The following is a 12384-nucleotide window of genomic DNA, read 5'->3' on the forward strand; positions in this document are numbered from 1 at the left end:
TCAGTGTTCAAACTGAATAAGTATTGTGGAAAGAGTCACACACCGGCATATCCCTTCCCTGATTTTAAACTGCCCAGTGTCCCCTACGAGGTTAGAGAGACCAGACCGCCTCTTGGTCTATGTTGCTAGAAATGTACACATTAAATGTACTTCTGATGAGGCTTTAGAAAAAAATGCCGAACAAGTGACTAAACAGCGGAGAAAAGGCAGTACTTTTAATGCAGTGGCCAAGAACTTGTCTGGGTGATGTGCAAAAGTTTGTAGGAAGGTAGAACTTATAAGCGATGAACTTGGATCTCCGGCTGAGGAGATTTCTAAGCAAGTTCCTAAAGGGGCTGAGTTGTTTCTTCTTGCTGCTTAGAGTAAAATGAGAGACGGAAAAGGTGGATTCCAAAATGAACTGTGCAGTACAGACACAAAACTTAACAATTTAGGAAATCCTGTTGTACAAACTAAGGACACACGAGGTGAACATGCAGCAAGGACATGATGTTACAATCTTTTCCTGAAGAGATAACACCAGAGACTGGCGGGCGGCTCTAACCAGCCACCACAGCAGAAAACCTGTCCACTTAGCTCGAAGGGGACGGAAAGGGCGAAAAGAAAGAACACTGCCTGCCTCTTGGAATTCTACAGGCAGGAATCAGGCCAAGAAGCGACGTCTGATGGCTTCCCAGAGCCGAATCTGACCACCCTTGGAGCGGCTCAGAGATCAGCAGACCTGCTGGACTGCGCTCGGCAGGCTGGGCTTTCTTCATTGCACAAGGCGGAGTTTCTAAGTCCTCTATGTCTACAAAGGTCCGACCTTCATTGGGGGCGTTTCGTGTGTGCGACTGCTGTTCCGGGGTGCCCGGGTCAGCTTTGGGGATGGGAGTGGAGCTGCCATGCCTCAGAGTCAGAAGCATGGGACGACCTCATGCCCCGGGAACAGAATTGACACCCAGTACACCTGGAAGGCAGACTGAAAGCCTAGGATTGGGGCAAGTTCCTTGGCACACATTTTCTAGCCCTTTCCTTCTCACAATGTGGTTTTCCACATTAATTTTTTTATAATAAGCCCCCGTGATCATCCTTTGAGTTAATCTATTAAGCTCATCCCTCAGAGCAGCTGCAGGGTTTGAATTGCTGACCTTGTGGTTAGCAGCCTAGCATGTAACCCACTGAGTTTGCCTTCCACGACTTAGACTAACACCAGATTGCCTAATGGTCATGTGTCAGGCATGCTAACCGAAAGGTCAGCAGTTAGAAACCAGCAGCCAACTCCACAGGTGAAAGACAAGGCTTTCTACTCTCGTGAAGATTACAGGAGAGGAAACCCAGTTCTACTTTGCCCTGTGGGGTCGCTGTGAGTCAGCATCGACTTGAAGGCAGAGGGTGGACTCAGACTCACAGGTTTTAAGTGTGTGAGCGCAGCAGAGACGAATCACCGCTTTTCACACTAAGCTGGAGGCACATGAAACTCCCTTTTTCAGTTTGCTTGCTGGCGCCGCCGGGACTTACTTAGCTGTCGACGTGAACGGCTAACCAGTGAAAGGACGCTTCTGATTTACAGCTCCCCGAGGTGAGATTTTCCCTGAGGATTGCTCTCAGGAGTATGATTAATTGGGATACGGCACATAAAACGCATTTCCCCAAGCCATGTTCAGTTCGAATTCCCTTTCCCTTCCCAAGGGTACTTGCAGGCAATTCCCCTGGAGTCATTTTTTCACAACTTTGAGGGGCGACCCTTCTAGGTTGGAAGCAGTGTGATCCAAACGTCTACATGACATGCTCAGTTGTACAGATAAGGACTTTTACAAAACGAGCCTGGCAGGCGTCAGTTCTGCAGACCACCTCCTTCCGGCCTGCAAGGGCTTAGCAGGAGAGGCAGTGATATGCAGGCATACCGCTGGCCTTGGAGGTCAGAGACCAGTCCAGCCGGAGGTGGGATGAGAGAAGGCTGCAAAATGGCACGTGGTGGCCCCAAGTGCAAGTCACCCAGCTCACAGATGCGGAGACCGAGGCTCAGAAACCAGAGGGGCTCCAGGGAGTGGCCGGGCACCACAGCAGTGCCCCATCCCTCACCTCATTGCTGTGGGGGCATCTGCTTGGTACACAGACTCCAGGGGCGACGTGCATTTACTGTCCCTAGTTCACAGGTAAGGGAAGCAGAGCATGTTGCTAGTCCCCACTATTGTCGGCTTTGAACCCTGGCTGGCCTGCCCTGGGCCATGCTTGCCGTCAAGTTGGCACTGACTCATGGAAGCCCCAGGTGTGCTCCAGGTAGAGCTGGTGTCCTTGTGGGCCTGAGTGCCTACAGACGCTGTAGGCTGGGGTAGAACTGCCCACGGGGGTCCCTCCATTATATCTGTGCCTGGTCTTTCGTCCCTCGGAACTGCTGGAGGGTTCAAACTGCCTCCTTCGCTGAAGAATGATGATGGGCGAGGTGAACATAATACAAAATGCAGAAGAGACGTAACGTCCGGTCCTCCTGCACACTCATCACCTAAAATTGCCACACTCCCGAGAGCGCTCAGACAGGTTTCCACCCAAACATGATGCCTTTGATGTCCAGAAGCCCTGGGTGTGATCCTCAATCAGTCGAAACACGCGCACACTCATGGAGAGGGACCTGTCTGATGAGGACAGAGTGCTGGAGACCACGTGACCCCAGCGACTCTGCCAGACCAGAGGGGACTCCCATGGACTCTTCAAAGCCACAGGGCAGAGGACCGCACGGAGCCAATCAAGCTAGATAGTTAATGCCCCTATAAGGGTTCTGTGCATCTCTCTGCCCTGTGGGAGAGCCGTTACAAAGCAATTAGTTAAAAGGACTCCAGGCTTGGGCAGTGCAGGGCCTGGTGCTCTCCCTGTGGAGAGAGAGGAGGGGGAGGTTGTGCAAATCACTCCAATTTTGGCTTCAGGTCAGGCACACACATGCTTCTATCAGTCTCTGCCCAGTCTCGGCAAACAGTTGGCTCCCACCTACCTGGCCTTCACCTACTCCCCGCTACCTGCCACCCCCCTCTACTCCAATCTCCAAACTGTCTGCAGTCTCTGATGCTCCCACCATCAATGGCTACCTGTCCTTGATCCTGCTTCTTCAAGACTATGCTCTCTGGCTTATCAGGAAACATTTACAACAAAACAGACCAACCGGCGACTGTAGAGTCTATTCCTCCGCATGACAACCCCAGCGTGTCAGAGTCAAATGGGGCTCTGGGGTCAGAGGCAGAGAAAACAGTGCAGAGGGGCAGTTCTGGGGTCTCTGTCAACTTCGCCAACCCCTGAGATTGTTTGGTGGCAGGCGGTGTGAGCAATAAAGCAAAGAGCTGAAGAGACTTTCTTCCCAGTGTTTGTGAAAAGGCAGGTGTTCTTACAGCACAGGCCACGCTGGCTGGACCAAGTGGACCATGGAAGAAGAGTGAATGGCTCTTCCTCTCCAGGCGGCTTTCAAAAGATGGATCAATATTTAAACAGAGCCTTATGTTGAGAGCAAAAGGTATGAAGGTGTCATATTGAAATTACCCATCAGTCAGGACCTGTGCAAAATTCCAAGAGATGCTGGGGAAAATTAATGCCAAGGGCTTAAGGTTAAGCCTGGAGGAAAAAAGAGAAAACAAAACAAAACAAAAAACAGCCTAGCAGAGAGCTATTAAGTTAAGTATGCAGGAAAATGGAACGCTTAGTGCATTGATAACATTTTCAAATTGTGTGCTTCCCAGCAGAACCTTTGCCTTTCCTGCTCTGGGTCACTTCCGGGTCTCGACACTCACAAAACAGCTCTCTGAGAGGGCGCCCACTCCCAGCCCCTCCGGCCTGCCACTCACCGTGAGCTCTTTGCTTTTGGCAAAAGGCCACCAACCCCGCACACGCTTTTGCTGGAAGATGGAGATCTTGTTTTCCTCGCTTGTGTTTTCAAACTTACTGAGTTCGCAGGCCTTGGCAGACTTGGCTGCTCGAGGGAAGCTATTCAGGTTCATTTCCAGGGTTCCTGTGAAGAGACAAGCAGAGAGCTATGGAAGAAGTCTGAGAATCCATTGATCATCTCCCCCTTCACTCACTCACTCACTCAGTTACTCACTCACCCACCCACCCACCCACTCACTCACTCACCCACCCACTCACTCACTCACTCACTCACTCACTCACTCACCCACCCACCCACTCACTCACCCACCCACCCACCCACCCACTCACTCACACACTCACTCACTCACCCACCCACCCACCCACTCACTCACTCACCCACCCACCCACTCACTCACTCACTCACTCACTCACCCACCCACCCACCCACCCACCCACCCACTCACTCACTCACCCACCCACCCACTCACTCACACACTCACTCACTCACTCACCTACCTACCTACTCACTCACTCACTCACTCACCTACCTACTGACTCACTCACTCACTCACTTACTCACTCACCCCCCTCACTCACTCACTCACTCACCCACTCACCCACCCACTCACCCCCCCTCACTCACCCACTCCCTCACTCATTCACTCACCTACCTACCTACCTACTCACTCACTCACTCTCTCACTCATTCGCCCACTCCCTACCTCCCTCCCTCCCTCACCTACCTACTCACTCACCCACCCACTCACTCACTCACCCACTCACTCACCCTCCCACTCACTCACCCACTCACTCACCCACTCACTCACTCACCCACTCACTCCCTCACTCACTCCTTCATTCACTCACTCACCCACTCACTCACTCACCCACTCACTCACTCACCTCTTCCCTCCCTCCCTCACTCACTCACCCACTCACTCACTCACTTACCCACTCACTCACTCACTCACCTCCTCCCTCCCTCACTCACTCACTCCCTCACTTACCTACTCCCTCCCTCCCTCACTCCCTCACTTACTCACTCACTCACTCACCTACCTACCTACTCACTCCCTCACCCACCCACTCACTCACCCACTCACTCACTCACCCACTCTCCCACTCACCCACTCTCCCACTCACCCACTCACCCACTCACTCACTCACCCACTCTCCCACTCACCCACTCACCCACTCACTCACTCACCCACTCACCTACCTACTCACTCACTAAACCACTCACTCACCCACCACTCACCCAACCCACTCATTCATCCACTCACCCACCCAACCACTCTCTCCCTCACCTACTCACTCATTCACCCTGGCTTACCCAGAAAGTCGTCTGAGGACAGCCTCTCAAAATCCCAAACCTGGAGCACCAGCACAGCTGGAGTCTTGCACTCCATCTTCTCTAAGGAAAAGATGTTCTCCCTCTTGGTGATGACCATTTGTTTCTCAGCTGGGAGATACTTAAAGGGAAACAGGAAGCGCCAGTTGAAGTTGCCCTCTCCGGTCAGGGAGTTGTAATGCACGTCCGTCTCCTGCTTGTCATCTTCTAAGCCCTTGATCCACCTGCATGACGATGAGAGAAACGCAAACCCTCAGCATGTTATTCGGGCTTCGGTGTGACCAAGACGGACTTAGGTAGTTTCCATATTGTCACAGGTCACAGTCTCAAAATTACACTGTTCTCAGTCTTGAGTGAAAGCTTCCACTGAATCTATAAAAGGAAAATCGGAAATCAAAGGGTCGGGAATAGAAATAAGGTTCTCGTTCCAAGCCCAGAAGGGAAAGCATCTCCAATTATTCCTGGGTGGACTTGAAGCCCCTGGAAAGTGGGAGCACTCGGGAAATGCAAAGGACATTTCCATCCAATGGCCTCTGAGAACGCTTCCACTCCGTGCAGTTCTCCGTAGACAGTGGAAGTGTCAGCGCAGCGTTTCCTCTGACCCTGCAAGCTCCCCTGTTCTGCGTGTTAGACCGAGATTGCCCACTGCACTGAGAGGGACGCCAAAAGAAGCCTCTAAGCTCACTTTCCTTCGAGTTTCCTTCCACCTCGTCGCTCTCAATGGCTAGAGGCTAAAAGGAAGCCAGCAAAGCATTCTGGGTCTCAGCCCCAGTGGGATATAAAACGTTTACTTCCCTAAGTTCTAGATGGCCATCTTTTTAAATCAGTAGACTAGCCAATGAAAAGGTCTAAATTTTCATTTTTGCTATAGCACATAGCCAAAGCTTAACCTTTGGTTAATAATACTATATACTGTGCTAGTCTTTTCAGGTATCAGTGATAGGGGAATTTTGAAAGTGACTCAGAAAGCTTAGGTAGTCAACATTTCATTGAATTAGCGGAAACACGCAGACTCTCTCATGGAAAATATTTTCCTGACATCAGCATTCTTTGCAAACTGACCAAGTAAGAGAACTATTTGACACGAAAAAGGGCTTTATCTAACAAGTTGAGTAAGAGAGCCTCCTTTTGTGGGGTTTGGGGTGGGAGGCCTTTGTGGTTCAGTGAATTACTTGATGTGGCTCTGCTAGACATCGTCTTAGTAACTTTGACCAACCAACTTTGTCCTGATGGGTCTGGATAAGGGAACGCGGGCAGAGATCCTGATAGAATTCTAGGATTCCGTTGTGAGTGGTGGTTAACAAGGTCAATTGCATTCATGTGGGTATTGGTAAAGTTTACCATCTTGCTGGGTTCAAAGGGAGTCATCTCAGAAGCAGGGAGGGATTTCTTGCTACCATGGAGAGAGAGGAGTCAGGTATGGAGAATGCCTTTGGGACCTCAAGATCCCTGGGCATTGAAGTCCCTTGTTCCAGAGAAGCAAGCCAAGAGTGGTGGAGGCGCAGCTGCAGCAGCAAAACCAAGAGCCCCAGCACGAGGCAGCTCCCGCCCCGCGGAGCAAGCAACACTGATCGCCATCAGGGAGGAGGCTTGCTTGTAGAGTTGGGTGCGTCCTGGCCAGTAATTGGGGAGCTTGTTTTGCTGCCCCATAGAACTAGAGCAGAGTGTCCTCAGACTGAGGTTTGCAGTGGAGTAGTGTGCCCTCTGGGCATGTATCAGCAGTGTTACAACAGCTCTGTAACATTACGCAAGCAGACAAGGTCAAAGAGCCCTAGGACGGAAAGGCCAAGTGCTAGAGAGAGGCATGCCTCCAGGCACAGCTGAGAGGATGCTGTCTTGACTGGAAGAGCTGTTTCCTGAGCATTTCTGTTCCTGAAGTATAACCGGTTAACTTGTTCAATAAATCCCATAATTGTGAGTCTCGCCTGCGGGTTCTGTCTGGCTATTGCAATGAATGATCACACCCAGCAGAGATGAAGAGGGTGCTAGAGGAGGGATGGCTAGTGTCAGACTGCGAAGAAGGTTGGAATGTGGACACATGTCTGACCACTGCTGCGTAAGAATTGGCCTTGGGCTGATATGTAGTTTGATTCTCCTTCCCCTTTGAGAAATTTGAGGAGGTCCGAGACTGTGCCCCCAGACCCTTTCTACAATTTTCCATGAAGAATACATTTGATTAGGGATAAAGAGGTGAGGAGGGAAGGAAAGGGAGGGTGGAGTTGTCAATGATCTTACCCTTTAACGTAAATATCACTTGACTTTTGTCCTGTGAAGAAATTCTCATCCTCTAAAATGACATCTTCAGTGTTCCAGATGGTCACCCTCAATTCATATCTGGGGTTAGAGGAGACAGTACTAAGTTGAAAACAGTATGAATGCTGAATGAACTGCTATCGATGTGGTTCTGGTATTACGATGGCTTCCCTCGGGTTTTATAAGTTTAGAAATATCAGCAATCAAGGTCTTGGTTTAGTCAGAACTAAATGTCCCAACTGGAGATGAAGGATACAGATTACTCTGAACTGATCTTCTTTCTTTCAACAAGCATTATTTCTTTTCAGATGAGTAATTTGAAGCTCAGAATTCCTTACCATCAGACAAAGGCCACCATTTTTAATCACCCACTTCCACTGTGGCTACTACTCACCTCTTGCTGTAAGTGACCAGGTAGAAATGAGAGCTATGATCAAATACCAAAGGATTAATCGAACCAATCAGATATCATGACTTTTTTGTGTGCTGCCATGTCTGGTCCTTTAAAATCGGGTCCAAGGGGCTTACCCTTTGGGTTTCCTTGGTGAAATATCAACAGGAGGTCCAGGCTGAGTCATATCCTTGGGAAACATATCCACCCACATCTGCAAGCGGCCCTTGTGAAGAAAAGACCTCCTTTAGATTTGGAAGGTGATTGGGAAACACAGGACAATGGCTTTAAAAGATTCCTTGACTAAAAATAGGTTGTAGGTACAGCTTGTAGCTTTATAAATGTGCAGCATGTCTGTTGACAGAGACAGAACTTAAATTCTTATTAGGAAATAGTCATAGTATGAATTAAGGGCGTACAGAGGGCAAGCAAACTCTTAATGAGCATCCTACTATGTGACAGCTACAATGCCGCGCACCTGGCACACATTATCTTGTTACCTTCTGCCGTATTTCCACTGGGTAGATGCTATCTAGCAGAAGGGCAATCGTCATGCCAGTGGTAGTCACCTAATCTGGTGTCAATTTGAGAGGATTACGAGTGAAGGGGTGGAGATCTGGCCTGCCAATCAAGAGATAACCAATGAGGCCTTTGTGTGGGCCTGGCCTTCTCCAGAGATTCTGGGAACTCCTGTATTTCCTCCTTGGAGGCGGGAGACACACACTCTCTCTCTCCTCACTCCCTTGGAGATGCTGCTAAGACACATGTGCTATGCCCTGGGAGCTGGAGAAGCCACATGGACCTACCCAGATACAACCAGACCTCTGGAGCTGGAGAAGCCACGTAGAGAGCCCTGCTAGTGCAGAGATGCTTACAACACCACTGGATCCAAAGACTTTCTACCCACTGGCCTGTGATGGTCCTGCATTCGGTGTCATTGCATGTTGCATGAGTCTGAAGAGGACTTTATAGATTGGTATGGGACATATGGGCTAATACAGGACTTTTGGACTTGATCTGGATCGGGCTGGGAGGTTCTCTCAATGTTCAATTGCTTTTTTATATAAGGTTTTTTTTTATATACACACAGGGGCGTCTATGAATTTGTTTCTCTAGTCTATCCAGACGGACACAATGCCCATGATTATACACCCAATATGTTGCAGTGTCTGGACTTAATCCTAGCTCTCCATGCGACTGTTTCAAATGTTGCTTCACATCCATGAGCTCCTTTAGTACACACCACAGCCACGTTCCAGTTTTTCACATAGAAAATGAAGTACCAGGAGATCAATGTTGTTTGAAGTGACTAGGGGCAGCAAAGGGCGTTTCACCAGTGGAGTTTATTGCTTTGAACGCCATACATCGGACAATATCCTGCTTCAAGGAACTCAAGCCCCCATGTGGAGAGATCAGTGGTGCTGCAGATAGCCCAAGGCCCCTTGTCAGCTCCCGCAAGAGCGTGAGCGATTCACAAGGGCTGGATGGTGAGGGGGTCGGAATGTGCAGGGAGCGGGCTTCAATCCTACATAAAGGATATGTAGGATATGGGTGAGAGGAGGGGGCTGTGGTTATAAAAGAAGACTTTCCAAGGGGAGAGACATGGAGGCAAGGCTTAGCATTTGGAAAAGAATAGCCAACTCAAAGGAGGATTATAGTCCGAGGGTGTTTTGTTTTCTAAAGCTAGGTAACATTCACCCTTAATTAAGAAGTCCTATCTCGCAGGCTAAAATGAAAGGGCTCAGTAACACAAGATTTCAAACATCTGGTAGTGAACTCCAGCAAGCCATTGTACGTGTTTACACCTGATAACGATTTACCCATTCATGGTGCTTCTACACAGGTTCCCATTCGGTCTACACCCAACACGAAGGATCCCTGGTGGCACAGCCACTTAAGCTCTCAATTGCTAACTGAAAAGTGGGTGGTTTGAGTCCTCTGGGGAAGAAAGACCTGGTGTTCTCTAGCTGTAAAGATCACAGCCCAGAAACCCCTCTGGGGAGACTCTACTCTGTCACCTGGGGCTGCTGTGAGTCAGAATTGACCCTACTGCACAGCCACCAATAACACCCAATACTGCCGAGTTTGCAAACTTGGTGCTCCTGCCGCATCCGTGTGCTTTGTCCACGCTACAGAGTAAATGCAGATCTGGGACCTCACTTGAGTTTGCAGACAGAGTGTGAGCAACACACTCAAATTGCCCAGGTGAAATCCAACTCTACTACTTTTCTGAACCTCGGTTTCTTTACTTTAAACGTGATGGTCATGATGGTACGACACAGAGGTTGCACTCAGGAATGGGAATAGGGTGAACTTTACATACATATTTATGTTGGAGAACATGTATCTGCCTCTTGTCCCAACAGAATTATTAGAAATGCTCTTATATTCCCCAAATGGGCCCAGTCTGGATTAAACATTACGTGGTCATCCTAATTAGAAGAAATAATTTACATGCAGGACCTACCTAGTAGATAAAAAATTCTTACTAAAGTTAACCTTCTTTTCTCTTTTGACTCCCTAATTGAGCTCTCTGGTCATATTTCCTACACAGCCTTTTCTTAGCAAGTCCTCACGGTAAGTCGTCATTGATTGCTTCTCTGGGAAAACCGTGAGCTGTGTGGTTACAGTCACTTTTGGATAAGGTCTTGGGCACATCATGAGTGTGGAATTTTCTCAAAAGCCAGAATTATTACAAAAGAGTTGGATAACATAAATTATAAAAAGGAAAGCAAAAAATAAAAAATAAAAAACCCACTATGTTCAACACTATCACTCAGGCAACCTTTCTCAACCTTGGCATTTTTTACATTTGAAGTTGGATTTTTCTTTGTGGTGTGGTAGCTGTCCTGAATTGTAAGGTGTTTTACCTTTACCCATTGGATGCTAGCTGCCCCTTCTACCAATTGTGGCCACCCAAATGTCTCTAGATTGTGCCCCATGATCCTGGGGAGTGGGTGGCAGAATCACTCTTGTTTGAGAAGCATTGTTCTGAGGCACATAAGATTAATTTTCAGGAGAAACGTTGCATTCTGTGGGACTGAACACTTCATGATGTCAGACCATCTTGCCTGATACCTACCTGCTCCATCCCTGGCTTATTCTTGTGGTATAGTGGCCGAGTTTCAATGTGTTCGGGGACAAGTCTACACCCAACCTCTGGAATCTCCTTCCATGAGTGCAGAACCTTCAGGGCCAAGTGCTCATGGGACTCCACAGTGTCATCTGCACGGAGGAGGGGAAAGCAAAGAGCCGTTAGGCGAATCTTGCAAGAAGACCGTCATGGGTGGTCAACGTGTTTTTAAAGACTCCCTAAAAGGCTCATTTAAATATACTGAGGAGCCAGGAGAGGAGAGAGGCTGCCACAGAGAAAAAGGGAGACCATTTTATAGAGGGCGTAGAGTTGTGGGAAGGGGAAAGAGAGGGCAATGCGATGGGTCCACTATTCACTCACTCTTCCCATCACTGAGTCTACCCCAACTCATAGCAACCCTACGGGTCAGAGTAAAACTGCCTCGGTGGGTTTCCAAGGCTGTACATCTTTACAGGCATAGAAAGTCTCGTCTAGCTCCTGTGGAGCGGCAGGTGGTCTCAAACGGTTGACCTGGTGATTAGCAGCCCAACAAGTAACCTCCTACATCTGCAGGGCTCTGGGTCCCCTGTGGACCCCTGAAATCAGATTTCTCAGGTTATAAAGGGCAAGCTTGGTTTCTTGGTCTTGCACAACGTAGGTTTGCTGGAGATCTAAACTGGCTGCCAGTGCCAGAGGAGCAGGGGCCCTGGGGCATCAGAGGTGGTCCTGTGCTTGGTGGTGAACTGGACGCACAGTGTGTGTATACTGCCCCTTGGGTGTCTCTTGTCTCATCTCATTATTACCTGAGACCCCCTCCGACCAACACCTGCTCTCGGGAAAGGTTTGCCAATCTGTTATTTGCCAGAGGATTTGGACTTGCCATTTTGATTTCAAGTCTATTTTTACTTCACCTTGCAGGGAGTACTCCAGAAAAAAGGCTAGCTCATTACTCTTCTCTCCCCACCCCCCCGCCGTCTCTCCTACAGTCCCTCCCTCATACTGTCTGCCAGCCTCTCACTCTCACATTCTTTCAGTCTCTGAATCTCACAAAATTTCTCACATGGATATGCTAAGAAAGAAGGACCAAGCATGATTAAAAAAATAGAATGTATGAGAAAAATGTCTGGTAGAAAGCAGACACAAAATAAGACAGGCGCTGCTGGAAGAACAAACTCTTTCTGACAAGATTTAGAATGGCCCAATGTGATGTTGAAAAAGGTGATTGTCACTAGAAAGGATAGGACAAGGAGAAATCTCACAGCAACAGTAAGTGTGACGAATGAAACCCAACAAAGGAATAAGCCATTGGCCAAGGAAAGTGCTGTGCTCAGTCGGTTAAGAACCGATTCTCATGAAGTCATTTCAATTCAATGTTGGTAGGGGATAAGGTGTGTTGACACTGCTAGTCTGATGTTGTCATTTTCACCTCAAGAACCATTTGAAGATTCTTGCATGTGGGCTCATGAGGTATGTCATGCTGCCAAG

General features: G+C 48.7%; 1 protein-coding gene across 1 annotated transcript in view; it reads right to left on the reverse strand.

Annotated features, from left to right (window-relative positions):
• FER1L6 (fer-1 like family member 6) overlaps positions 1-12384 on the reverse strand; it is a 133401-nt gene that overhangs the window by 6883 nt on the left and 114134 nt on the right. Inside the window, exons 34-38 of the mRNA XM_075550578.1 lie at positions 10909-11051; positions 7964-8052; positions 7418-7516; positions 5165-5406; positions 3810-3973 (exon numbers count right to left, since the gene is read on the reverse strand). Of these exons, the coding sequence (XP_075406693.1) occupies positions 3810-3973; positions 5165-5406; positions 7418-7516; positions 7964-8052; positions 10909-11051 (737 nt within the window). The remainder of the gene's footprint in view (positions 1-3809; positions 3974-5164; positions 5407-7417; positions 7517-7963; positions 8053-10908; positions 11052-12384) is intronic.

The sequence above is a fragment of the Tenrec ecaudatus genome, chromosome 5 (genome assembly GCF_050624435.1).
Source record: "Tenrec ecaudatus isolate mTenEca1 chromosome 5, mTenEca1.hap1, whole genome shotgun sequence".
In the NCBI taxonomy this organism is placed as follows: Eukaryota; Metazoa; Chordata; class Mammalia; order Afrosoricida; family Tenrecidae; genus Tenrec; species Tenrec ecaudatus.